This window comes from Desmodus rotundus, chromosome 7 (assembly GCF_022682495.2).
Source record: "Desmodus rotundus isolate HL8 chromosome 7, HLdesRot8A.1, whole genome shotgun sequence".
Classification (NCBI taxonomy): domain Eukaryota; kingdom Metazoa; phylum Chordata; class Mammalia; order Chiroptera; family Phyllostomidae; genus Desmodus; species Desmodus rotundus.
Window position 1 is genome coordinate 63,080,151 of NC_071393.1, and position 27,103 is coordinate 63,107,253.

At 51.5% G+C, this 27,103-nt stretch overlaps 1 protein-coding gene across 1 annotated transcript; it reads left to right on the forward strand.

Moving 5' to 3' along the window:
• The first annotated feature begins 689 nt into the window (after positions 1-689).
• Positions 690-25,881, forward strand: LOC112301295 (myosin-6). Its single transcript, XM_053928705.1, has 38 exons — positions 690-769; positions 1,098-1,313; positions 2,526-2,669; positions 2,922-3,078; positions 3,177-3,204; positions 3,440-3,551; positions 3,845-3,937; positions 4,582-4,645; positions 4,908-5,006; positions 5,471-5,574; positions 5,660-5,798; positions 7,219-7,487; positions 7,749-7,919; positions 9,055-9,364; positions 10,069-10,136; positions 10,408-10,495; positions 10,584-10,701; positions 10,845-10,968; positions 11,253-11,389; positions 13,329-13,584; positions 13,720-13,962; positions 14,150-14,326; positions 14,616-14,761; positions 15,011-15,101; positions 17,143-17,532; positions 17,897-18,023; positions 18,114-18,232; positions 18,576-18,772; positions 19,303-19,486; positions 19,660-19,825; positions 19,926-20,050; positions 20,966-21,274; positions 21,525-21,728; positions 22,699-22,824; positions 22,909-23,184; positions 24,513-24,608; positions 25,293-25,427; positions 25,800-25,881. The coding sequence occupies exons 2-38, from the start codon at positions 1,110-1,112 to the stop codon at positions 25,821-25,823; spliced, it is 5,820 nt and encodes a 1,939-aa protein (XP_053784680.1). The 5' UTR covers positions 690-769; positions 1,098-1,109; the 3' UTR covers positions 25,824-25,881.
• The last annotated feature ends 1,222 nt before the right edge of the window (positions 25,882-27,103 follow it).

Genomic DNA, 27,103 nt, shown 5'->3' on the forward strand with positions numbered 1-27,103 from the left:
GGCAACAGACCTTTCATGGGCAAATCTGGAAGCCCGGTTGTCCTTCTCTCACCTCCAGAGCCCAGGAATCAAGGGAGGAGGAGCTAGCAGAGGAGGTGGGAGGGAGGGTCCCTCCGGAAGTACTCGAATTTAGGCAGGGGGTGGGGGCAGCGGGATATAAAAGGAGCAGGCTGCAAGGACAGACAGATGCTCCTCTGAACCAGGTAAGAGGGTTGGTTGGGTGGGGGGTCTGTGGCCCATCCCCAGAGCTCCTACCTTGAGAGACCCTGCCTTCGCAGGAGAGTAGGGTACAGGTTGATTGGAGGCCCCAGGGTGCTGCTAGAACTACCTTTCTCCAGCCCTGGGAAGTTCCCACTGACAGAGAAGAGGTTTCAATGGAAAAACCAAAAACCTCTTTTCTTCTCCAATCTGCCTTTCTTTCCTGCAACTGTCATCTCCTACTTTCTGTGTCCTCCCCACACTGTCTCCATCGTTCTGCCTCCTCTGATGGCTTTCCTCACTTTGTCTGGTTTTATTTTGCTTCTTCGTCTTTGTCAATACTCGTCGTATTTCTTTGTCTCTCCCCCTTGCTCTTCCTTCTTGGCTGTGTGTTCTAACCTCCTTGCTTCTCTCTGTTTCCCTCTCGGATTCCACATCCGGCTGCTCACTTCTCCCTGGCGGGTGGCCACCATGGTTCCTCATCCTCTTTGTCTCTTCTCTCTGCCTGCCTGCACCTCTGTGGCTCCACCCACGGTCCAGACTCCAGAATTCTTTGTGAAGTGGTAAGCAGGTGAGAACCACTTAATTTTCTCCTGGAAACCAGGTTGCTAGAACAGGGTTCACTGTCTGTCCTTGGAGCAGCTCAGCACCTCTCCTTAGCAGACTGCAGCCAGTTCCACCCCCTGTAGACCCCTCACAGAGATTCTTCTTCAGCACCACTTTAGAGGGCAAGGGAACAGAACTTGAGCAAGGAGGGCTGGACTGAGGGCTTCTCAAGGGAGGGGCCGGGAGAGGCCAGGAGAGTGATAGGACCCAGGTGGTGAGAAGGTGGGGCAGGGAATGGGGTACAGAATGTAGTGCCACCTACTGAGGCCTGGGCGCTCCTATCTCAACCACAGAGGAGCAGCAAGATGAGTGACGATGCCCAGATGGCTGATTTTGGGGAGGCAGCCCAGTACCTCCGCAAGTCAGAGAAGGAGCGTCTGGAGGCCCAGACACGGCCCTTCGACATCCGCACTGAATGCTTTGTGCCTGATGACAAGGAGGAGTTTGTCAAGGCCAAGATTACATCCCGAGAAGGGGGCAAGGTCACTGCAGAGACGGAAAATGGCAAGGTGTGTGAAGCACAGGGCCAGGGGAAGGAGAGGAAAGGTTTTGGGGGAGGTGCAGGGTGGAGTCACTTGCAGTAGGAGCTAAAGGGTCCTGGAGAAGAGCCAAAGCCTGCGGGGTGGCAGTACATGCTCTCTTGAGGAGACCTGTATCTGAGTGAGAACTCTGACCTTCCTCAGGTGGACCTGCGCAGGTGTGACAGGGCACCATCCCAGCATTGCACACCCTTTGTCAGAGAGGATGCTGGAAACCTTAGCTGGTTTCCTCCTCAAAGGGATCTTGTTGATAAAGGGCATAGTCACAACATCCCATGAAGTTCCCCTCTCGAATTTGTATCCGGCTTCTCTGTGCCTGTTTCCTCCACGAACAAACTCCCCCAAATTCCCCTCACCCAAACCAAGAGCAAACTCATAGACCCAGATGAACACAAAGAGCAGGAACTCTTAAGCTGAATGCTTAACCTTGGGGCTGGTGACTGGTTCTCAAGTCCCCAGTCCCTAGTCTCTCATACCAACCGTGAGAATTGGCACTGGTCACCAGCAACAGCTCAGAGTCATATGCCTCACAGACACATTTACTGAGTGTTGCATCCGATGGAGGTATGGAATTGTGGCTACAACCCACTGGGGGTTTTGACTCTTACCCCAGCTCTGCTAGGAACTAGCTACTGTGCCAGGAAATCATCTCATCTAAGCCACAGCGTCCTCCGTTGTAACAAATGCTGCAATACCTGCCCACAGGATCTAACGATGCCAGGGCATGGCAAACTGACCAGCGTCAATCAAACCAGTGGCAGTGGCCTTTGGGGAAATAGGGTAGATGTGTGAGACATTTTTCCAATAGAGGAGAAAACTTGCCTCAGGCACTGCCCCCAGGAGTCATGGTAAAGTTATATGCACAAATGGCAGAGCTGGTAGCACTCCAAGTTTGCCCCTAGACACTAGAAGCAGGGACTGAAAAGCAGTACTCAAGGGCACAGGGTCTAGGATATTGACAAGATGCAGGGACTCTAGGACTCTCCCTAGAGTGGGAGGGATGGTGGGTGGGCAGATTTTCTGGGAAGCTCTGAAGTAGGACCTGGGTACTGGTCAGAAAAGAGCTGGGGGAGCAAGGCCAGGTAGTGGCCTGTGTTCTGGGAGGAGGTAAGTGGGTGAAGCTGGTGACCACAGACTGGAAGTCATAGTCATCCTGTCCTACTGCCCATGCTCCCTCCCTAGACGGTGACCGTGAAGGAAGACCAGGTGTTGCAGCAGAACCCACCCAAGTTTGACAAGATTGAGGACATGGCCATGCTGACCTTCCTGCATGAGCCCGCCGTGCTCTTCAACCTCAAGGAGCGCTATGCAGCCTGGATGATCTACGTGAGTGCACTCTGCACATTGCAGGGAGCCCGTCCTCGACCAAGACCTAAGTAGGCCAGGGCAACATTCTGAAGGCAAGAAGGTCAAAACCCTCCCAAGGGATCCACCACCCCATCCCGCACCCTTCCTGCCCCTGGTCAGCTGCAAGAAGAGAGAGCCAGCTGGGGTGACTAGGGGCTCTCCTGCCTGTCATCACTGCCAGTCCCGGGTTCTCCCTTCCAGCCTCTCATGCCTGCCTCTCTCCTACTCCAGACCTATTCAGGCCTCTTCTGTGTCACGGTCAATCCCTACAAGTGGCTGCCGGTGTACAACACCGAGGTGGTGGCTGCCTACCGGGGCAAGAAGAGGAGTGAGGCGCCACCCCACATCTTCTCCATCTCTGACAATGCCTATCAGTACATGCTGACAGGTGAGCCCTGTGGCCCTGACCTCTGCCCCCTCAGCCCTGCAGCCATGGGCCTAGGCCCTCAGCCATGACCCCACTGCCTGTCCTCTTTTCTCTTCCAGATCGGGAGAACCAGTCCATCCTCATTACGTGAGTGAGCGCCATCTATCCACAGAGGGGCTTGGGCAAACCCAGGCTGATTCTTGAGAGTCGGAGCTGGGGGAGGAAGTGTTTAGGGTTGTGGTTGCAAGGAATGTGGGGCACTGGGCTCTCAGAGTGACCAATGGTGATGGGCAAATTCTCCTGGTGGAGGACGGGGCAGTGTTCAGCCCCAAGTGGAGAGCACTGGGAATCCTAGATTCTGATGGGTCCCTATTCCCTCCAGCGGAGAATCCGGGGCCGGGAAGACTGTGAACACAAAACGTGTCATCCAGTATTTTGCCAGCATTGCAGCCATAGGTGACCGTGGCAAGAAGGACAATCCCAATGCAAACAAGGTGCGGGATGGGCCAGAGGCTTAGCAGAAGAGCTTTGGGCAGACTGACCCTGGTGTCCCTGAGCCCTGACCTGGGGAACAGTGGTGGCAGCAGCACTGACCCCAGTGTTCAAGACCTTCCTGGCAAAAGTCACACACTCTGAGGTCCAAATATGGCCCTTAGGAGCTGCAGCCTCCTCAGCAGCCCACCCAGCCCCAGCCCCATTTCCCAGAACAAGAGCAGCCCCCTGCCCTCGCCACCAGCGCCCAAAGGTAGACAGAAGACAAACTCCCAAGGTTCTGCTCCCTCTGCAGGGTACCCTGGAGGACCAGATCATCCAGGCCAACCCTGCCCTGGAGGCCTTCGGCAACGCCAAGACCGTCCGGAATGATAATTCCTCCCGCTTCGTGAGTGCCCTTGACCACTGCCAACTGGCTTCATCTGGCCTTAACCAAAAAAGGGGGAGCTGTCTAACCCTAACCACACCCAGTTGATTGTCCTGTACTTGGCTTTGGAATATCAACAAGTGTGTGTGTACACAGACACACAACCCTCCTGACTCAGCCTAGCTCTGGAAACTCAAGAAAACAGATCAGAGTCACCACAGCTGTTTCATAGCCAAGAAAAGGAGTGGATTTGGTTGCATTGTAGATTTTCCTTCTGTCTGTTTCCAGAGCTCTTCCACGCTAGAATGGGGAGAGAGCATAGGCATTGGAGCCAATTCCCCAGCTTTACACTTGCCCAGCAAGTCCCACACCTGTCTGAGCTCTAGTCCCCCCATCTGTGGAACAGGTCATAATAGTCACTGAGAGGATTACATGAGGTCAAATCAAAAGTAGAAACAGGAGGCATTCTCTCTGTCCTCATTCCTGTGCCATTGTTTCTGGATGGATGTGGGTGTGGGCATCCTTTCCCTGTTTTACTGATACTAAACTAGGACTCCAAGTCAGTCATTTACATTTCCAGAGCATTCCGAGTTGTGTTGAGGTCTAAGATCCTTACTCTGTCTCTTCTGGCCAGTTCCCTCACTCTCTGTCCCATCTGCCCCCAGGGGAAATTCATCAGAATCCACTTTGGAGCCACCGGAAAGCTGGCTTCTGCTGACATAGAGACCTGTGAGTATGCAGGCAGCCCTGCCCACCCCTCCATGTCCTCCTCCACTGCCTCTTTGCCTTGTGGGTGGCCCTATTTCATCATTTACCCTCCATCTTCTGTCTTTGTCTACATCTGCGTCTTGGCTTTAGTTTAGTCCTTTGTTCCTCAAACCATGGTTTTCCCCCAACTCTCTCCATCTTGCTGTAGGAGCCTAATCTCCACCCTTTTGCTGGATCGACTCTCCCCTTCCTTACCCACCTTCTTCTCCTCTCCTCACTTCAGATCTCCTAGAGAAGTCCCGGGTGATCTTCCAGCTCAAGGCTGAGAGGAACTACCACATCTTCTACCAGATCCTGTCCAACAAGAAGCCAGAGCTGCTGGGTAAGCCTGGCCCCATGCCCCTGCTGCCCCACTGCTGTTCCCAGACAAGGAAGGTGCCCTCCACCTCCTCACCCTGTCCCGCTGCCCCACTCGCCTCCCCACTCCCTCCATCTGCTCAGTGGCTTTCTCCTTCTGCCCCACCTTGGGTCTTCCTACATCTCCTCTTGCCTCCCTTCCCACCATTTCCTTTTCATATTTTTTCCCCTCTTATTTGTTAGCTTTCTCCTGCTCCTCTTTGTTTGCTTATCCTACTCATAGATGTCATCTCCTCACTATCCTCCCTCCCTGGGTCACCTGCCCTTCCCACCTACATTTTCATTTCTTTTGGAGTCTCTCCAGGGTCCCTGCTGACTCTCTTCCTCTCTATCTTCTCTCCATCCTCTCCTTCCTCTTCTCAACCCCTCTCTGCCCCCCGCCACCCTCTCCCATCCCCTTGTCTCCTGCCATGCCCCTTGCCTGGACAGAAATGCTGCTGGTCACCACCAACCCCTACGACTATGCCTTCGTGTCTCAGGGAGAGGTGTCCGTGGCCTCCATTGACGACTCGGAGGAGCTCATGGCCACAGATGTGAGTGAGGAGGTGGTGTGAGGGCTCCAGAGGGCTCCTGGGCCACCAACTCCAACCACCTCTTTGCCTCTCTCACTCTATCCAGAATGCCTTTGATGTGCTGGGCTTCACTGCTGAGGAGAAATCCTGTGTCTACAAGCTCACAGGCGCCATCATGCACTATGGAAACATGAAGTTCAAGCAGAAGCAGCGGGAGGAGCAGGCAGAGCCTGATGGCACTGAAGGTTCAAGGGGCAAGAGGGCAGGCGCTGGAAAGGCCTCAGGTGCTGGGTGTTCACCCATCAAGAGGAAACAGTCCTCTCAAAGCAGGGTCTCCCATACTGTGTCCAAAAGTGGTACCTTTCAACAATTCTTAAGGAGTGAGGTTGACAACAATAGAGAAAGTGGGAGGAAACCAGAAGTCTGAGAAGCAAGTAGTCAGGAGGAGATGTCTTTCCCAAGGGGTAGGATCTGCCACGCCCCTCCCTGTTCAGCCCTGCCTCCATGCTCTGTGTCAGCTTAGCCAGGCCCCTGGCCACCCACTGTCCCCAGAGAGGACCTGAGGCTCATGGGGTAAATGGGTGTGATGATGGCTGAGGAGGGACAGGGATATGGGAGAGGTGGGCAGACAGTGAGGAGGGAGGACCTCCCATCCCAAGTTCTCAACACCAGCAACACTGACCAGAAGTGGGTTGAGAATTTTTCCTCTTGTGCCCAAATCTCACCAAAGCCCAGGAAAACACAGACCCTGAGCTTTGTATGTCCTCATCATTGATACAGTATGTATACGAGGGCACCCCTCACAGGTTCTGTCATGTTGTTTAGGAGGCAAAGGCCAGAGGTCAGGGCACAGCTCAGACCATTGGTGTGTCACCCACTCTCTGGCCCTCAGTTTCTCCTTCAGTAAAATGGAGGACAGTCCTTCTCAGCTCCCTTTGGGGCATTGAAAGGATTCTTTCAGAAAGAGATATGAAGGTGTAAACACTGACAGACAAACACCTGAGACATTCCTCTTGACCTACCTTTGAGGAGCTGTTCTCTGTGTCCGTCTAGACCAAAATGGAAGCCTGGGTGTCATGACAGCCATGTCACCAATTATCACAAAATGCTTGAAATTAAAACAAATAAATGTCCTCTAAATAAGGAAGGTATATTGGATGGTACATCCGGAGAGCTGGAAGTTGGGGACAGGGAAGCTGTTCAACATGCTGTTAGGAACTTAATTTCCCAGTCAGTCAAGTTGGTCAACATGTGGATTGACTAGAGCGTACCCAATCCTGGGCCAGTCCTGAGATGGAACAAAGGAGGCAGGGAGCAGAGTACATCTCCCATCCCTGCCCTGGAGAGATGAGGGGGTGCAGAGAGCTCAGAGACATGCTAACAGCAGTGCTAGTGAAGAGCCTGAACCAGAGACATCCAGCAGACATAAAGATGGAGCAAGAGGAGCTGCCGTGTTGTGGGAGGCCCTAGGTGAATGAAGGGGCCTGGGCTTCAGGCTGACTCAGACACATGCTGCTGGTGCTACCACAGCAAACCTTGTGCACTTCCAGGCCTCCATTGCAACTACTTAATGAGAGGGACCTGATGCTTCAGAAAGGCTCTGGCCCTGGGCAGGGAAGAAGAGTCTGTTGAAAGCATTCGCTTACTCCTTTCCTTCTCCACCAGACGCCGACAAGTCTGCCTACCTCATGGGGCTGAACTCAGCTGACCTGCTCAAGGGGCTGTGCCACCCTCGGGTGAAAGTGGGCAATGAGTATGTCACCAAGGGGCAGAACGTGCAGCAGGTGTACTACTCCATTGGGGCTCTGGCCAAGGCAGTGTACGAGAAGATGTTCAACTGGATGGTGACACGGATCAACGCCACCCTGGAGACCAAGCAGCCGCGCCAGTACTTCATTGGTGTCCTGGACATCGCCGGCTTCGAGATCTTCGATGTGAGTGGGGAGTAGGGAGGACAATAACACACTCGTTGGCACACGTGACAGAGTGGCCATCAGCCAGTGCCAGGAAGGCAGTGGACTTCAGCAGTGATGGAGGCAGTCATCGTCCTGCCTTTGGGGGCACGCCCTCCCTGCCCTGACAGGGGAGAAGACCAGTCGCATCCCTCGCTGGGCTGGATACAGCCCTGGGCTGAGCCCACTGGCCACTCGGACACCTGCCTACCTGACCTGGCTCCGCCCTCATTCCCCCTGCAGTTCAACAGCTTCGAGCAGCTCTGCATCAACTTCACCAATGAGAAGCTGCAGCAGTTCTTCAACCACCACATGTTTGTGCTGGAGCAGGAGGAGTACAAGAAGGAGGGCATCGAGTGGGAGTTCATTGACTTCGGCATGGACCTGCAGGCCTGCATCGACCTCATTGAGAAGGTGCTGCCTCAGCCCCATTGCCTCTTCCCTTTCCTCGACATCCAGACAAAATGACAGGTCTTCCACAGCCAAGAAACCAGAGTCTCTAGAATCCCAATCCTCTCTCCAGGCCCAGCTTTCACCCACCGTGGAGTTGCAGGCATAGACAGGCCAAGCCCCTACCTTCTGTTCCAGGGAACTTGTCCTCACAGTGGTCACATCTCAGTGTCTTAAGAAGGGGATGTAGTGCAGGAGAGGACTCCTGGCCCCTCTGACATGCCATGAGAAGCGCCATTCATGGAAAGATCCTGGGCTTAAACTAGAGATGTTGTCTTTCCATCCTTTTTCTGTTCACTTAGAATAAGCTTGTGTTCAGCCCCTCTTATCTACATACTCAGGAGACAAAGATTAAGCTGGTGGGAAGCTCCCAGTGCTGACTTGCCCTCAGGGTGTTCCTGGGCTTTGCTAAGAACCAGAATCCAGAGAGACTGACTCTCATCCAGCCCAGCCACTGTCCTTCAGGAGAGCTTCCCATAGGGTTTGGGTGGTAATCTAGGGTACTGGTCTTCCAGAGGCCTCAAAATCCCTGTAATTGTATGGAAAAGAGAGTGTGTGTGTGTATACATGCATTTTTCTAGGGAGGCAGTCCTTGCTTCCTCAAATTTTCAGTAAGATCCTTGCCCCAAGAAAAGTCAAGAATCACCATGCTTTCTAAAGAGCAGGATATTGTGCAGAACCTGGATCCCACTAATCATCCCTTGAAGAATTGTTACCTATTGTATAGACAGGAGTCTGGCCAGCCCTGCAGCCTGGTGTCTCTGACATACAACTGTCCCTGCCCCACTGGTCTCTGGGTCAGGAACTGTCCAGGAAGGAAAGGTTGTGCTGGGATGCCTTGGGAGCCTCGCAGGGTGATTAGGAGTACATGGCTCTTCACTGGATACTCTGGGGCAGAAAGAGGTTATATAGGCCAAATTTGAATATAATTGAATTAGGTTAATTCCAAGAATACCAGCTTACTATACAAGGACAAGAACACCAGCAGGCTCTCTGTGGCTTGCCAGCTATACTGGGTTGATGCTCTGTCAGGGTGTGGGACTTTGGAAACCTATTATGTGCTCAATGATTCTCTCTCTACCTCCCACCCTCCTCTCAGCCCATGGGCATCATGTCCATTCTGGAGGAAGAATGCATGTTCCCCAAGGCCACCGACATGACCTTCAAGTCCAAGCTGTATGATAACCACCTGGGCAAATCTAACAACTTCCAGAAGCCACGCAATGTCAAGGGGAAGCAAGAAGCCCACTTCTCCCTGGTCCATTATGCTGGCACTGTGGACTACAACATCATAGGCTGGCTGGAGAAGAACAAAGACCCACTCAATGAGACGGTGGTGGGCCTGTACCAGAAGTCCTCCCTCAAGCTCTTGGCCACACTCTTTTCCTCATATGCTTCTGCTGATTCTGGTAAGAGGGCAGCCTCTGCAGTGGGCCAGAGCACTTCTGAAGGTGCAAGTGGCCAGGGACCCACTGCTTCAAAGCTCAGACTCCAGAGGCAGGAGGGAGCCTGTGAGCCATGGGGGGTGGGGGCCAGAATATCTCACAGCAGTCCATCTGTACCCCTTCTGTGAAAGTGCCATGTTCTACTATGTGTTGTGGATATCAGTGTACATGTCGTGTCTCATATCAAGACTGAGCACCCGGAGGTCAGTGAGGGTAGCACGGAGGTCAGTGAGGGTAGCACGCACATCACTGTACCAGGCCCAGCATTAGAGTATGCCTGCAGGAGGTTTTGGTAAATGTTGAGAGGATCACTGAACGAATGAGCCTCCAGGTCAGGAAAAGAAGAGGAAGGGTATGAACTGAAATGAGGATGAAATACAAGAAGAAAAATATAAAGTAGAAAGGTATAAGCATGAAGTATGGGGTTAGAAGAGGGTGGGAGAAGAGAGCTGATACTATTTCATCACCTGCTGTTATGTGGCAAGCACTGGCTTACATGCTGATCTTATCTAATCTTCTTTACACCTTTAGAGGTAGTTACTATCCTCCTCACAGAAAAACTGAGACTTGGAAATAAGAAGTCACACCGCTAGTAAGGGCAGAGCCCTGCTCCTACCTGAGGGCTCATCTGTTTAAAGCTCTTGTTCATCATTCCTTCTTATTGTCAGATAGCGGTAAAGGCAAAGGAGGCAAGAAAAAAGGCTCATCTTTTCAGACAGTGTCGGCCCTCCACCGGGTAAGAAGAACCCAGACACCTGTGGTGGGCAGGCCTAGCCCAGAGCCTCCCTAAACTGATGCTCTGTGTTTGGGGTGGGCGGGAGCAAGAAATCCAAGCTGCATGGCCATTTGTGACATGTTAATTCTACACAAGCTTGAACTCACATCATAAATTGTGTCAACTCCTTACCCTTTGAGGGTTCTGGTGACAGGCTGTCTGGGGCTCATGGTTCAAGGACCAAAGGGATGGTCTCTGTGGCTCCTGACTCCTCTCTCTCACTCACCCCCAGGAGAATCTGAACAAGCTGATGGCCAACCTGAAGACCACCCACCCTCACTTTGTGCGCTGCATCATTCCCAATGAACGGAAGGCTCCAGGTGATGCCTGAGGAAGGGTCTAGTCTAGGGAGGGCACTTGACATCACTTACCGTGACGCTGACCCCTCTCCCCTCCCCACTGCTGCAGGGGTGATGGATAACCCCCTGGTCATGCACCAGCTGCGCTGCAACGGCGTGCTGGAGGGCATTCGCATCTGCAGGAAGGGCTTCCCCAACCGCATCCTCTACGGGGACTTCCGGCAGAGGTGGGTACAGGATGCCCCAGGGCTTAGGGAACAGGGGGAGCCCAGGCAGCCTTGATGAGGAGGGGAGTCTGCAGGTGGCCCCAGATTCTGTGGGCAGAGTGGATCAGTGCAGCCATGGGTGACTCCGGGCGCCTCCTTCCCAGGTATCGTATCCTAAACCCATCAGCCATCCCCGAAGGGCAGTTCATTGACAGCAGAAAAGGAGCAGAGAAGCTGCTGGGCTCCCTGGACATTGACCACAACCAGTACAAGTTTGGCCACACCAAGGTGAGTCTAGAGCTCCATAGGATGGAATTGCAGGGTGTGCAGCCATCACGAGTGGAACAGCTGGGAGTTCGGAAGGCAGACCCCTGATTCCTGGCTCCCTGTGTCAACCCAAAGGCTGGAAGCCAGGCTTCCTTTCTGTCTTGTCTTTCACATTTCACTCCCAGGTGTAGGATGAGTAGGTGATGGGCCCCCTCAGAGCTCAGCCTGGGTCTCCCAGCCGCTTCCTCCACCCTAGATACCCTTCTCTGAAGCTGTGGTCCCCTTGGTTCTCCCTCTTGCCACAGGTGTTCTTCAAGGCGGGGCTGCTGGGGCTGCTGGAGGAGATGCGAGATGAGAGGCTGAGCCGCATCATCACCCGCATCCAGGCCCAGTCTCGGGGCCTGCTCATGCGCATTGAGTTCAAGAAAATCGTGGAGCGCAGGTGAGGCATGAGGGAAGGGAGAGGTGCTCCCAGAGATGTGAGAGGCAGACAAATAGTATCAACTGGCATGGTTCAGAAGACCTGAGTTCAAATCCTGGCTCCATCACTTACCAGCTGGGCAAATGGTTTTACCACTCTGGCTCTCATTTTGAATTCTTACAAAAAGTTTTTTTCATTGAGAAGTGCCAGTTAATATCTTGATAAGATACCATTTAGACACACTAGATTTACCAAAAAATCAAGAAGTGTTATTCACCACTTACACGTGTGTAATTTAGTGCCTCTTTGAAACACAATTCATCATCTTCTAGAGATGAATAGTTGCATACCTTTCAATTCCACTCCTGAGTACATGCCCACAGAGAAACTCCTGCAAGTGTGCAACACAAGGTAACAAAGGAATCTTCATAGCAGCATTGCTAATGATAGAAAAAATCTGGAAACAACTCTATTTTCCCTCCACAGGGGAGTGGGTAAATAGTATAGTCATCTGGTAGAACATTACACAGCAAAGAAAAGGAGGGAACTACAACTACATGGTGCAGTATGTTTGAACCTTAAAAGCGTATCATTCAGCAAACGAGTGGATCAAAAAACTATGGTATATTTACACAATGGAATTCTACGCAGCAGAGAGAAAGAAGGAGCTTATACCCTTTGCCACAGCATGGATGGAACTGGAGAGCATTATGCTAAGTGAAATAAGCCAGGCGGTGAGGGACAAATGCCATATGATCTCACCTTTAACTGGAACATAAGCAATAGAAGAAAAAAGCAAACAAAATCTAACCAGAGACATTGAAGTTAAGAACAATCTAACAATAGCCGGGGGGGGGGGGGAGGGGGAGTGGGGTGGGGACAGTGGGAAGAGGGGATTACAGGAACTACTCTAAAGGACACATGGACAAAATCAAGGGGGAGGGTGGAGGTGGGGGAGGGAGGTGGGTTCAGCTGGGGTGGGGTGGAGGGATGGGGAGAAAAGGCATACAACTGTAATTGAATAACAATAAAAATTTTTTTAAAAAGCATATCATTCAGTAAACAAAAACAAGTCATAGAAGGATACATACAGTGTGATACAATTTTCATAAAGCTCATAAATAATAAAAATGGTGGCATATTGTTTAAAGATACATACATATATGGTTAAAGTATTTTTGAAAAAGCTAGGAAATGAAAACCACAAGATTCAAAGCAGTGGCTGCCCCTGGTGGGAGGATCAGGGAAGGGGAGAGGAAGGAGTGCACAGGCAAAGTCACCACTGGCAACTCTCTAGCTCTTGTCTGGACAGTAGGTTCATGGAAAGTCATTTTGTTTCATGCTTAATAACTTATATAATATAGATATCCTTACATGTAAAATAAAACTTTTAACATGCTTGAGGTTCTAATAAGATTACAAACACTGGACTTAGTAAACACTTTGTAAATGGTAGCTTTCATTATCACTAAGGACCCAGTAGGGAAGATGTAATCCACCCTTTTGTTTATTTATTATTTTTTAAAGATTTTATTTATTTATTTTCAGAGAGATGGGACAGCAGGAAGAAAGAGAGGGAGAAAATATGCGAGAGAAACATCTATGTAGGGTTGCCTCTTGCACGCCCCCATATGGGGACTTGGCCCACAACCCAGGCATTTGCCCTGACTAGGAATTGAACTGATGACCTTTCAGTTTGCAAGCTGGTGCTCAATCCACTGAGCCACACCAGCCAGGGCCCTTTTGTTTAAATGACCAGTCAATAAATGTTTATTGAGCAACTCCATGTTCAATGTGCTAATGTTGGAGTGGTGGTACTTATCAAGGCTACAAGACAGAGTTCCTGCCAACAGATGCCTACAAACTTGCTTAGATGGGCTGGGAGACAAGTGAAGTTGGCTCCATGATTGGGAAGGGTTCTTTCATAGTGCCCCTCCCTTCCTCCATACTTCCTTGACAGGGATGCCTTGCTGGTAATCCAGTGGAACATTCGTGCCTTCATGGGAGTCAAGAACTGGCCCTGGATGAAGCTGTACTTCAAGATCAAGCCCCTGCTGAAGAGTGCAGAGACAGAGAAGGAGATGGCCAACATGAAGGAGGAGTTTGATCGCATCAAAGAGGCCCTGGAGAAGTCAGAGGCTCGCCGCAAGGAGCTGGAGGAGAAGATGGTGTCCCTGCTGCAGGAGAAGAATGACCTACAGCTCCAAGTGCAGGCGGTGAGACCACATGATTCTCTCTATAGCTCTCTTCTCCTTTCCCCTAGACTACAGCCCATTTCATAACCAGGGACTAAGACCCTGAATCTCTACTGTCTTTAATCACCAGCTCTTTTCTCTGTGCTCTTCTTCAAGGAACAAGACAACCTCAATGATGCGGAGGAGCGCTGCGACCAGCTGATCAAGAACAAAATCCAGCTGGAGGCCAAGGTGAAGGAGATGACTGAGAGGCTGGAGGACGAGGAGGAGATGAACGCCGAGCTCACTGCCAAGAAGCGCAAGCTGGAAGATGAGTGCTCTGAACTCAAGAAGGACATTGATGACCTGGAGCTGACACTGGCCAAGGTGGAGAAAGAGAAGCATGCAACAGAGAACAAGGTGAGGGCAGCTCTCTCTGGTTTCAGCCCAGGTCTCCTCAGGATTCAAAGACCCCACCGACCTTAACCAACACCAAGCCATTCAGGAGATCCTGATGCCAGTGTGGTCCTTGGCATTGGAGACCTCCATAGATGTCTCCAGGCTGGTGACCTTTGACCCTAAAAGGGATGGGGTTCTTGGTTGACAGGTGAAGAACCTGACAGAGGAGATGGCTGGGCTGGATGAGATCATCGCCAAGCTGACCAAGGAGAAGAAAGCTCTGCAAGAGGCCCACCAGCAGGCCCTGGATGACCTCCAGGCTGAAGAGGACAAGGTCAACACACTGACCAAGTCTAAGGTCAAGCTGGAGCAGCAGGTGGACGATGTAAGTAATTCAAACCATGCTCCATCTCTCTCTCAGGTCAGGATTTTGCAGGCAACACCAACAGCCAATGGGTTCCTGATCCCTAGAAATAACTTCTAAGACTCCTGGGGCCTTTTTATTCTGTGTAGTTCCTCCCTAGTCTGGGTCTCTGAATCTTTCGTGCTTGCAGGGATTTCTCTGCTAGCTTTGACTTCCAATCCCCTGGACTTCGAATTTAGAGGGGGCCAGACAAGCATGCAATGTAGATCTCAGGTTATCTATACCCCATTTGTTTTCTTCTCTCCACCAGCTGGAAGGATCACTGGAGCAGGAGAAGAAAGTGCGCATGGACCTGGAACGAGCAAAGAGGAAGCTGGAGGGTGACCTGAAGATGACCCAGGAGAGCATCATGGACCTGGAGAACGACAAGCAGCAACTGGAAGAAAAGCTCAAGAAGTAGGAACCTACAGTGGACAGAAGGGGCTAATGGAGGTGTCTGGCAGGAGGGTTAGAGCATAGGGTGCTACACCCCCACTATCCGTGATTGCTTTGGGCACAATGGGAATAAGATGTCAATCACAGCCCTCTTTCCTTCATCCTCCTGGCCCAGGCAGGGGAGGGGGTGCTGGTGCTGGCCTGTTGAGGCAAGAGAAGAAAATGGGCACAGAGGAAAAAAGACCACCTACCACCCTGCTTCTCCTCCAGGAAGGAGTTTGAAATTAATCAGCAGAACAGTAAGATTGAGGATGAACAGGCACTGGCCCTTCAGCTGCAGAAGAAACTGAAGGAAAACCAGGTAAGTTCTTCCCAGTACAGGCAAGGAGTACTCAATGGCCCTGAGGCAGCTGTGGCCTCTGGAGCTGCTTAGGGCTGTAGACAGTATCTACAATTCCTGGCCACCCCAAAGGTCCCACCAGTTCCACCTTATTGTCACTTGGAAACACCAGCCTTCTCCCATTAGAACAATAATGTCTTATTGAAGCAAGACTATTTCACGTGTGGAGGTGTGGGGGAGGGGGAATATACCTACCAAAAGAGGTTCTCTTTCTGCGCTATGCTCTGCTTCATGGGTTTTCTGCTCTGGGACAAATACTAGCATTCGACACTCCTTTAGCCCCACATGACAGTGAGAAGTGCCTTCATGGAGCCCCTTCTATAGGCTGCTCTGTTTATACTCTTCCTGGGTCCTGACCCCCACCACTAACTCAGGCTAAATCACTGTAGAGTACCCATGATATGCGGTGAACTCCTACAACCGTGAGCAAGTCGCTTCCCTTCAGAGCCTCAGAGTCTCAGAGTCTCCTACCATCTGTCAGATGGGACTAATAACCCCTGGCTTACAGAGGACCAAAGGAAAAAGTGTGTGTGAAACCATTCTGTCAACTAGAAGTCAGCCAGCCAACTGGCAAGGACAGGTTCTTTTTTCTTCCCATGGCCTTTTCATCCCTCTATAGGAGGAGATTAAGTTAACAGCCACAGTCTACCTTACTTTTTAATGTACCCCGAATTTTAGTGTGTTTTTAGTCCTGTGTTTGTCAGAACCTTGGAAACACAGAAGGCAGGTACTGTCATCCCCTTTTTATAACTGCAGAAGGTTCAAGGCTTGCTCTAGACATAGTGATCCCAAAGGCAACAGGCACTCAGCTACTGGGGGCAGGGCCTTATCCTCTCATTTTCTGGTCAGATGACAGCTAGTGGAGATAGCTAATTTTCCCCTTCAGCATTTGGAGCTCATGGCTTAGGGGACAAGTGACACATGAACACAATTCCACTCCTCTGGGGGTTGCTCAGGACCTGACCTGCCATCAATGATAATGTGTCTTCCCATCTTTGGAGCCTCTTCTGGGTTTTAGCCAGAAAGTTGTATTTCCTCAGATCTTCTACCATGGGTCTAGGCAACTTCTTGGACTCATGGACCCCCCAAAATAATACGCACCCTCATGAGGTCTTGGCAACAGGCTGTGGCTTCTTTTTCTTCCTGCTCAAGCTCTTGCACATAGTCCCAATTTCTCCACCCTGGGAGCAGAGACCTGGTGGTCCTCTCTCCTGCTCCCAGGACTTACCCATGCACATTGCATTAACATTATCCATAAGCACAGATGAGAGGATCCCACCAATCCTCCCCTTTGCTCATGGCTATTCAGACAACATATCAAAATGGCAGATGAAACATTATTCCAATTTAGTCAAAGCTAAGGCCAGAAAAATGAGGTAGAGGCAGAAGAAGGCACTCAGCTGACCTGGAAGGGAACAATAAAACTGGAGCCCAGCCCTGGTATAAGTAAAGCAAAACCTGGAAAGTCAGGAATGGTTGAATGGACTTTGTGGTCAACTTGGAAAAGTACATAAGCTTTTGATTGTTGTGAGGCATGTTGTTGCAAATATTTGTAAAATGCAAGCACTTGCTTTCCTGCCTTATGATTAGAAGAGCAGACTCTACTGCATCTGTGGAATCTATGAGATTCAGGATCTCACAAGATCTTACGATCTCCTTCCAAACACATATCCTCAGGATTCAGAGCTGCAGATTCTCAGACTGGGTTTGAGATGTCCCTTGGAAGTGCCTTGAAGTTCAGGCTTCAACCAAATTCATATTGATGGTCTCTGCATTGTACATTGTTTAGCAGCATCCTTGGCTTCTGGCCCCAAGATGCTAGCAGCAACCTCCCTCCCCAGCGTCATATCAAAAATGTCTCCAGACATTGCCAACCGACCCCTAGAGAACCATTGTTCAACAGGGCCTGAGTGCTTGAGCCAGGAGTCTTCTGGAGCAGGGGGAGGGGGTTCTGATGGAGAGTTCCAGGCAATGGGTCTGAGCCCTTAGTGTCTGGGCCCAGGCACGCATCGAGGAGCTGGAGGAGGAGCTGGAGGCCGAGCGCACTGCCAGAGCCAAGGTGGAGAAGCTGCGCTCAGACCTGTCCCGGGAACTGGAGGAGATCAGTGAGCGCCTGGAAGAGGCCGGTGGGGCCACATCTGTACAGATTGAGATGAACAAGAAGCGTGAGGCTGAGTTCCAGAAGATGAGGCGAGACCTGGAGGAGGCCACGCTGCAGCACGAGGCCACGGCAGCGGCCCTGCGCAAGAAGCATGCTGACAGTGTGGCCGAGCTGAGTGAGCAGATCGACAACCTGCAGCGTGTGAAGCAGAAGCTGGAGAAGGAGAAGAGCGAGTTCAAGCTGGAGCTGGATGATGTCACCTCCAACATGGAGCAGGTCATCAAGGCCAAGGTGGGCTTATGCTTAGCTTCTCCTTGCCCTCTTCTCCTTAATAGCTTGTGCCTTTCTTTTACTTTGTATATCTGCCATCTCTCTTGTCACTGTCACTCCCTCCATCACCCTTTGGTCTCTCTCTCCCTCTCCCTTGTCCCTCTCTTGCCCTCCACATTTCCATCTCCTCACCATTCTTCCCTTCTTTAACTCATGCACCCTCTTCAGATTGTGCCCCTCCAGCACCACACCATTTCACCCACCTGCCCTCTGTGTTCCCCCAACCTTGGCCCTCCCTTCCTTCCTTTGGTCCACCCGGCCCCTACTCCCTGACAACTCCAGCCCCTCCCACATTCACCATTCCCTGTCCCTTTACTGCCTAAAGGCAAACCTGGAGAAAATGTCTCGGACATTGGAAGACCAGGCCAACGAGTACCGCATGAAGCTGGAAGAGGCCCAACGCTCCCTTAACGACTTCACCACTCAGAGAGCCAAACTGCAGACTGAGAATGGTGGGTGTCCCCAACCAGCCCTGTGTCTGCCCAGGATGGGCCATCATTTGCTTTCTTCAGTGGCCTACAAACCCACATTCCCACCTCCAGGTGAGCTGTCCCGGCAACTGGAAGAAAAGGAGGCACTGATCTCCCAGCTGACCAGAGGAAAGCTCTCCTACACCCAGCAAATGGAAGACCTCAAGAGGCAGCTGGAGGAGGAGGTTAAGGTAAGGCCCAGCGAAGCAGCAGTAGGACAGGCTTGATGGCAGCCCTGGAGCAGTTGCCATCAACACCAGAAAGAGGCTAAAGAGAGGCCCCTGTATTGGGAAGACTTCCAGTCTAGGTTCTTCTAGCCTTCGGCTAAGCCACACCTGCATCAGCAAATGCCTCTTTTCTTATCTGTAAGGGGATGGGGCAGGCAAACTGGGAAGCTACTCCAGGATGTTGACATTTCACACCCTGAATGTGGCTGGGGCTTAGTTGAAATTCATAGATATGAAAAGGATTTGCAGAAGGCAGATCCTGGGAGCTACCTGGTAGCTGAGCCCATCCTGGTGTTCACCTCCCCAGGCGAAGAATGCCCTGGCCCACGCAGTGCAGTCAGCCCGGCATGACTGTGATCTGCTCCGAGAGCAGTATGAGGAGGAGATAGAGGCCAAGGCCGAGCTGCAGCGTGTCCTGTCCAAGGCCAACTCAGAAGTGGCCCAGTGGAGGACCAAGTACGAGACGGACGCCATCCAGCGGACTGAGGAACTTGAGGAAGCCAAGTAAGTCCTGGTCCCCCACATTGAATCTAAGAATGGAAGGAGCCAGAGCACATGGGGTCAAACAGGCAAAGTGAGAATGGGAAGGGGATTTGGGGTAGGAGAGAGAGGAGGGTAGGAGAAATGTGATGGAAAATAGAGGTGCATGGATCCTGCACTCTGAGTAAACCCTGACTGGCCCTGGCTCACTTCCTGTGACAGGCGAGCTTTTGGCCCGGGTTATACCTGATGCTCACGTATAAGACGAGCAAAAAGCTTGTTGGTCAGAGGAGCTACCACCAATCAGCCTGGCATGGGGACAGGTGGGGGCTGCCACCCAGATGATGTGCATGGGGGAAGGAAACTGTTTTAGGCACCCTGTAGGCTTGGCTCCCTCAAGGCAGGAGTCCCAGGATCTAAAGGAACTGCTCATCATCCCAAGGAGCTGTGGAGAATGAGTGGGTCCTCCTCATGTGGCAGTCCAGGACAGGGGGTGGCCCCAGGGCCCCATGATTCCTGGGTGGAGTCACACACACACCCAACCAACCTGGCAGGAAGAAGCTGGCCCAGCGGCTGCAGGATGCTGAGGAGGCCGTGGAGGCCGTCAATGCCAAGTGCTCATCACTGGAGAAGACCAAACACCGGCTGCAGAATGAGATTGAGGACCTGATGGTGGACGTGGAGCGCTCCAACGCAGCTGCCGCAGCCCTGGACAAGAAGCAGAGGAACTTCGACAAGGTGGGGCCTGGTGGGGGCTGCAGCCAGGGGGCAGGGCAGGGGTACCTGCATCAGTGTGAGGCCAGGAACATCCTCCTTGTAGGCAGGGAGGAGGCTGAGCCCAGGCAAGAGGCCTGGGCAGCCCCTGGAGGTGGGGCAGGACTGCACACTGAGCCCCAACCCTGTCCCTGCAGATCCTGGCTGAATGGAAGCAGAAGTACGAGGAGTCGCAGTCAGAGCTGGAGTCCTCCCAGAAGGAGGCACGATCCCTCAGCACCGAGCTCTTCAAGCTCAAGAACGCCTATGAGGAGTCCTTGGAGCACCTGGAGACCTTCAAGAGGGAAAACAAGAACCTTCAAGGTGTGCTGAGGCCCGAGGCTGGGGAGGGAAGAGGACAAAGAAGACCAGTAAGGATTAGGAAGAGCACAGGCTTTGAACTTTCTGTCCCTCTGATCACCAGAGGAGATCTCCGACCTGACGGAGCAGCTGGGAGAAGGAGGAAAGAATGTGCACGAGCTGGAGAAGATCCGCAAACAGCTGGAGGGGGAGAAGCTGGAGCTGCAGTCAGCCCTAGAGGAGGCAGAGGTGAGGGCCTGGCTCCACCTGCACACCTGCCTTGGACCCTCTCCTGTTCCCTCCAACCCTACTGTCTCTGACTACCAAGTCTTCCTCACCATGACCCCAAGACAAAGCTATTAGCTCCTTATTCTTAGTTCAAGGTTGTCTACCCACTACCCATGACTACCTCCAAAGCCAAGATCTGCACAAAGAAAACATCACAACCTAATCATAAGCCATCAGGTTTGGTTCCCCATAAGGTTTATAAATTTAAGCCTTGCTATCATAATAACCCTTCAGACAGTGGGTGGCAGCATGGACTCTAGAGTCAAACAGACCTGAATTTAAAACTTGGCTTCAGGACCTCCACTGCGTCATTGGGCAAATTCCTTAACCTCTCTGTACTGCAGTTTTCTTATCTAGAAAATGAAATTAATTGTGTATACCTCATAAGATTTATGCATGATTATAATGAAAATGAATGAGGTAACACAGTTAAGCACTTGATATATGTTATCTATTGTCACTATTCATTTTTAATAACCTAGGGATAGCCCTGAGTTTTGGGGCTTCTGACTTTTTTCACTAAAGGGTGAGGAGCCTGAGAAACAAAGGTGAAGTTTTGAATTTGTGGTTATAAAACTCCCTCCTTTTTCTGTGATATTTTATATGAGTCAGAACTATACTGTGTTAGTGCAGGGGGGTCTTGGCAATTGTGAGGTCCAAACACTTTCCTTGATAGAGGAAGCCCAGGGCATTCTGCATCTCCTCCACCCAGAGCACCCAGGTGGCCTAAAAGGCAGTGCCCACCTCCCCATCTCTTCCCAGCTCTCCTCTCCAGGCCATAATTCTGGTTGCTACCGACACCTATCCGCCTCCCTCTCCACCCCACCCTGTGCCCTGACTCTCTGCCTCAACCCTCTCTCCCCATCCTCCTCCCAGGCCTCCCTGGAGCATGAGGAGGGCAAGATCCTTCGGGCCCAGCTGGAGTTCAACCAGATCAAGGCAGAGATGGAGCGGAAGCTGGCTGAGAAGGATGAGGAGATGGAGCAGGCCAAGCGCAACCACCTGCGGGTGGTGGACTCACTGCAGACCTCCCTAGATGCAGAGACTCGAAGCCGCAATGAGGCCCTGCGTGTGAAGAAGAAGATGGAGGGCGACCTCAATGAGATGGAGATTCAGCTCAGCCATGCCAACCGCATGGCCGCTGAGGCCCAGAAGCAACTCAAGAACCTCCAGGGCTTGCTGAAGGTACACGGTGACTCTTGGAAGCAGGAAGTCAGCTCCCCAGAGAGGAGATGACCTCCACATGGCCAAGTTGGGTGGTGGCGTTCCATCACAGCTCCAGATCCCTCCTGCCCCAGGGCCATTGCAGAGACAACCCACAGGCTCCTCCTGAACTACCACAGTGGGCTCCCCATCAGTATCCAGTTTGGTTAACAAGTTTCTGATGGGCCCAGAGGCCAGCGGCCTCTCTCATGCCCAATCTCCTGATCCACAGGACACTCAGATCCAGCTGGACGACGCAGTACGGGCCAACGATGACCTGAAAGAGAACATCGCCATTGTGGAGCGGCGCAACAACCTGCTGCAGGCTGAGCTGGAGGAGCTGCGGTCTGTGGTGGAACAGACAGAGAGGTCTCGGAAGCTGGCTGAGCAGGAGCTGATCGAGACCAGCGAGAGGGTGCAGCTGCTGCACTCCCAGGTGAGGAGGTCAGGGGCCACCATGCGGAAAGCTGCCGAGTGGCAGAGCCTGGGACATAGATATTCTGAACCAGAGGTTCTGAGTGAGCATGTCCAACCAAGTTCACAAATTATCTCTTGAGCCAACCCTTACTTGTTAGTCATGGCTATGAAACCACTACCTGAGAAAGGGGTCTAGACTTAAAAGCTGAGAGAGTCATGATTTTTTAAATTGTATTTTATTGTTCATGCTATTTCAGTTGTCCCCACTTTTTCTCACTTTGCCCACCTCCACCCAGCACCCCACCCCCAAGCATGTCATGATTGGTTAGTGATGGTTGCCAGAGTCACAAATCTGAGAGTAGTGGAATACATGCGGTGATTTGATATCCTTGATCTAGAAGCTACTTCCATCTTGCTCTGTAAAAGATGGGACTTCGGAAGTTTAAAGGAGCCCAACTGCACCTACTTGCAAACCAAATTCTTGACAGAACACTGTTCTTCTACAGCCCCATACACACTGCTACACTCTGCAATGAGCTTTGTGCCCATCTCACCACAGTGCCCTGCAGAGTTTGTTCCGCATCTGGTATGTGTGGGAATAGCATCACACACTGACCTGAGCCTCTCTTCCTCACCCTACTGCATTCTCTCTGGGACTGTAATCATTTCCAGGACATTGTACTAATAAAAAGTTATTCCTGTTCTCCTTGAAATATTTTCATGCTCTTGCACAGACATGTCACTAGAGAGCTCAAAAGCAGAACTGCAAACCCTTTATTGCTTAAAGTCTTTCTTCAGAGCTGATAATTTTAGATATAACATTTAGAACATATCTATTTTCATAAGAAAATGGAAAGCAGATGAAAAACAAGGAATATACTATAGCAAGACATGTTTTTAACAAATGACCAGTTTTAATTCTCTCTGGATAAAGGTGCAGAATCAGGCGACAAAGCATACATTCCATAGTTTTCTCTGCCCATATCTAGAACACCAGCCTCATCAATCAGAAGAAGAAGATGGAGTCAGATCTGACCCAACTCCAGTCAGAAGTGGAGGAGGCGGTGCAGGAGTGCAGGAATGCTGAGGAGAAGGCCAAGAAAGCCATCACAGATGTAAGTGCCACCACCCCACCTGCCTGCTCTAGACCAGCGTCTCCTTGCCAGGCCATGAGTGTGAGACTTCTCTCCTGTCCACAGGCCGCCATGATGGCAGAGGAGCTGAAGAAGGAGCAGGACACCAGCGCCCACCTGGAGCGCATGAAGAAGAACATGGAGCAGACCATTAAGGACCTGCAGCACCGGCTGGATGAAGCTGAGCAGATTGCCCTCAAGGGTGGCAAGAAGCAGCTGCAGAAGCTGGAGGCCCGGGTGCGGGAGCTGGAGAACGAGCTGGAGGCTGAGCAGAGGCGCAATGCAGAGTCGATCAAGGGCATGAGGAAGAGTGAGCGGCGCATCAAGGAGCTCACCTACCAGGTGCGGCTGGTGGCTGCTCTGGGGTGGGGCCTTAAGGAGTGGAAGTGTTATACTAGCCCCACAGATCCCATGCCAAATCACCATCCAGGAAATGCCACCTGGCCCTCCTGGCTCCTGCTCCTTGAGAGGCTGTCTTTAGATTAACTTTCTTTCACATACTTCAGTCAGTTTGGCTTAAGTCCATGAATTTTTCTTGTGAATGGAAGAGAATTTACTTCTACTTTTTGAAAGCTCTTTTAACCAGAATTTCCTCAGGTTTTTTAATAACCTGAAGGTCTACCATGAAGGCTTCAGAATAATCCAAGGAGCTCTCTACCTTCTAGAGGCCTGATCAGGAGGGACATTGTGTGGCACTTTAGGGATAAAAGTCAGGGATGGGAAAAGACAGATCTTGTATGGAACTTCTGGGACAATAGAGAGAAGGCCTTAGAGAAAGAGGATCCCAAAATATTCTAAGACCTTTATCTGCATAGCTCATAGCTTTTGCCCTTGACCAATGTGCCTGGTAATGAAAGACAGAGAAAGGGGTATTGGTCCATTTGACACTGGATGTGAGGCACAGGAAAGAGATACAGATGTAGAACTGCAGACGTATTGTGAACATAATATCAGCCTAGAAAATGTCAGCCCAGCACATACAATGATGAAAACACAGGGAGCATCAAGTGATCCTGGTACCAAAATCTGGCCCAGTACAGCGTATTAGAATATTGAGTTATGATAGGCTGGAATGACCTGAACTATAACAGCCTCTTCTTTCTGCATTCCCCTGCTTCCTTTCTGGTCACGCTGGTGGAACTGATAAATTGGAGCTGGAACAGCCCAATGTCTCCCTATCATTAGATGATGGAATTCCATTTGGTTCTGAGCCCCTCCCTCAACTTCCAGCTTTGAGGCGGCAGTTCTCGTTGCTTTTTAAAAAAAATTTATTGATTGATTTTTAGAGAGAGAGAGGAAGAAGGAGACACAGAGAAAGAGAAACATTGATTTGTTGTTCCACTTATTTATGCATTCATTGGTTGACTCGTATGTGCCCTGATGGGAACTGAATCCACAGCTTTAGTGTATCAGGACAACACTCTAACCAACTGAGCTATTTGGCCAGGGCCAGCTCTCATTGCTTTTTGGATCTCAGACTGAGGACTTTGCCTGGGCCCCTTGACCTACAAGTAGTGTCAGAGACAGCTCTTTCCACCCCCTTTTTACCACGGCCTGTTCAAGGGAGGAGCAGCTAAGACAAGGGGAGAAGAGTAGAATGGCGAGGGAGGGAAAGACAATTGCACTTGCTCCTCTCCACAAATTGACTTCTCCTGCCCATCCACCCCCAGACAGAGGAGGACAAGAAGAACCTGCTCCGGCTACAAGACCTGGTAGACAAGCTGCAGCTGAAGGTCAAGGCCTACAAGCGCCAGGCTGAGGAGGCGGTGAGTTCATGATTTTGTCCACTCTAATGAACACAGGCCCTGTGTGTTTGAACCACCTCATGCTGTCCACCTTAGCATGGGACCTGGACAATGGGTTTGCTATTCACTTTAACTCACAAATATTTGTTATGCATGTCCAGTGTGCTCAAAGGTGTGTCAGGCACTCTGAGTTAACAAAAGCAGTGTTTATTTGACCCAGGACTTGCCCACAAGCTGCTTATAATTCATATGCCAGTAAGCCCAAGAGAAGAGAGTGTAGCTGCCAGTGGGGGTCAGGGGGCCAGACAATGCTAAAGGCTGGAAGGTGGCAATGAAATTGAGCCTGGAAAGGAAACTGCCCCAGGCATAGTGCAGTGAAGAAGACAACTGGGTGGGCAGAAAAGTGGGTGTGAGGTGTTGCTGAGCATGCCTGTGCAGGAAACCCCAGGGCTGGGAGCATGTATCAAATTCACAGTGGCACAGGTTCAGTGAAGCTGGTTTTGAGCGGGGCTGGACCAGGCTGCATGGGATTCATCTTGGGCAGTGGATGGCCATGAAGGATTCTGAGTGCTGGACAAGTTTAAGGAGGGTACCAAGCCAGGAGTAGGCAGGGCTGTTGCAGGAACATGGGTGAAAGGTGAAAGCACTGAGCCCCATTCCCCCACCCCCTCTCACCTCACCCTCCCACCTCCTGAACTCCCACAGGAGGAGCAGGCCAACACCAACCTGTCCAAGTTCCGCAAGGTGCAGCATGAGCTGGATGAGGCGGAGGAGCGGGCGGACATTGCTGAGTCCCAGGTCAACAAGCTGCGGGCCAGGAGCCGTGACATCGGTGCTAAGGTGGGTCCCTTCCCAGGCCTGGCTAGTTTCCCCCACAGCAGCTTCCCTCCAACATCAGGGCCGCTCTGGGCGGGCACTTCTTACCTTATATTTGCACAAACCCAGGAGTCCCAGAGCACCCATTCCTGAGAATCCCCCTCCTGCTCAGAGCACCTCTACTGACTGGACCTCTACAGAACCCCAGCCCCTCAGGGTTCCATTTAAGGGATCCTAAACCACAAGGACCCCATAAATGGAAACCCAAGATTCCTGAGGCCTGAACCTTTCCCTCTAAGGCATTTCTCTTAGGCCCCTTTAAGCCCTAAAGATTTCTCCCCACATTCGTCCTCCCTCTTACCAGCTGCTCTCTCACACATTTTATTCCTTTCTCAGCAAAAATTGCATGATGAAGAGTGATGTTGCCATCAGGACCTCGCTCTTGCTCACCTATAATAAACCTGAATGCCAGACTCTACCTGAGCCCCTGTCATTTCTGTCCCAAGCACAGAGGGCAGCCCTGCCCTGTGCCCGAACTGTGGTAGCCAAGGTTTCCCAATCTATAGAGGAGGAAGCTGGGGCCCCAAGAAGTGAGGTGTCTTTTCTGAGGGAGCAGAGCCATGAGTCTCAGTTCTGCTAAATCAATCAGATAAAGGATGAGAGGGAGAAATTTCAAAAGTGGAGAAAACAAAAGCACCAGAAGGGTAAGCCAGTTCTAGACACTGGGAGACAGAACTTTGGTGCCAGAACTAAAGCCATCCTCCACCTACCCCACCTCTGAGGCCACAGGTATTAAAAGTGTCCTGGGACACCCATTTCCGCCAACATGAATTTCCCACTGATGCCAGGAGAGATGCAGAGCTGGCTGGGGGTGCAGATGCAGGTGAAAAGGTGGGACAGATCCCTCTGTGCTTAGCAGCCCCTTAGAAGTAACCCACAAGGAGTCCTTCTTCCCATCAGCCCCAAGGACAGTCAGCTGGGGCCAATGACTGATCCAGGCTCTGGCTCAGCTCCTCACCATGAGAGCGGCCTGAGGCTCTGGGGCCAGCAGACACTGAGTCCAAACCAACATGCAGTATGGACCAAACCTGGGCACGGCTTCTCTCATTTTGACCTCTCCCACAGACACAGGTGAACACAGGTGCATGTGCAGGTACACACCACGGATGGCGCTTACGCTGTCTTGGAGACCCCACTGGGGACTGTCCAGTCTGAGTCACATTGCTACTCAGGGAACAGGGCTAGTCCTTTCCCCATTCTGTTCCATGCAAATCCTTGCCCCTGCCTGGGCTTTACAGCTAGGCTCTCCTGACCACCTTTTCATCCCCTCACCTGGCACCCCATCTTCCAGATGCCCCTGGCTAAGCCCCTTCTAGCCCTCCTCTGAGGCCAAGGCCTTGACCCTGCCCCTCAAAGCTCAACCAACAGTCTTCAGAATGGTCTGCACGTAGAGCCCTGACCACTGTGAGTGGAGACCAGAAGAACACATTGATCAACAAAAATGTAGGTGCCAGCCCTGGTGAGGAACCAGGACATGAGGCCAGGAGAACAAGAAGCAGGAGGCCAGAGAAATTAGACCGAGAGACCCATGGTTACAACCAAGGGGAGCAAAGTATTTCTACTAGAGTCCCAGGGCTCAGGCAGGGCTTAGGGGCTGGGGCCTGCATCTGTAAGGAACACCCTGGAAGAAGGAAGGCATT

Excerpts from the sequence above, each read along its gene's own strand:
- LOC112301295 (XM_053928705.1), top strand. The coding sequence starts at position 1,110 with ATGAGTGACGATGCCCAGATGGCTGATTTTGGGGAGGCAGCCCAGTAC. Across the intron at positions 10,702-10,844 it reads TACGGGGACTTCCGGCAGAG|GTATCGTATCCTAAACCCAT; the intron begins GTGGGTACAGGA and ends CCTCCTTCCCAG. Across the intron at positions 23,185-24,512 it reads TCAAGGAGCTCACCTACCAG|ACAGAGGAGGACAAGAAGAA; the intron begins GTGCGGCTGGTG and ends ATCCACCCCCAG.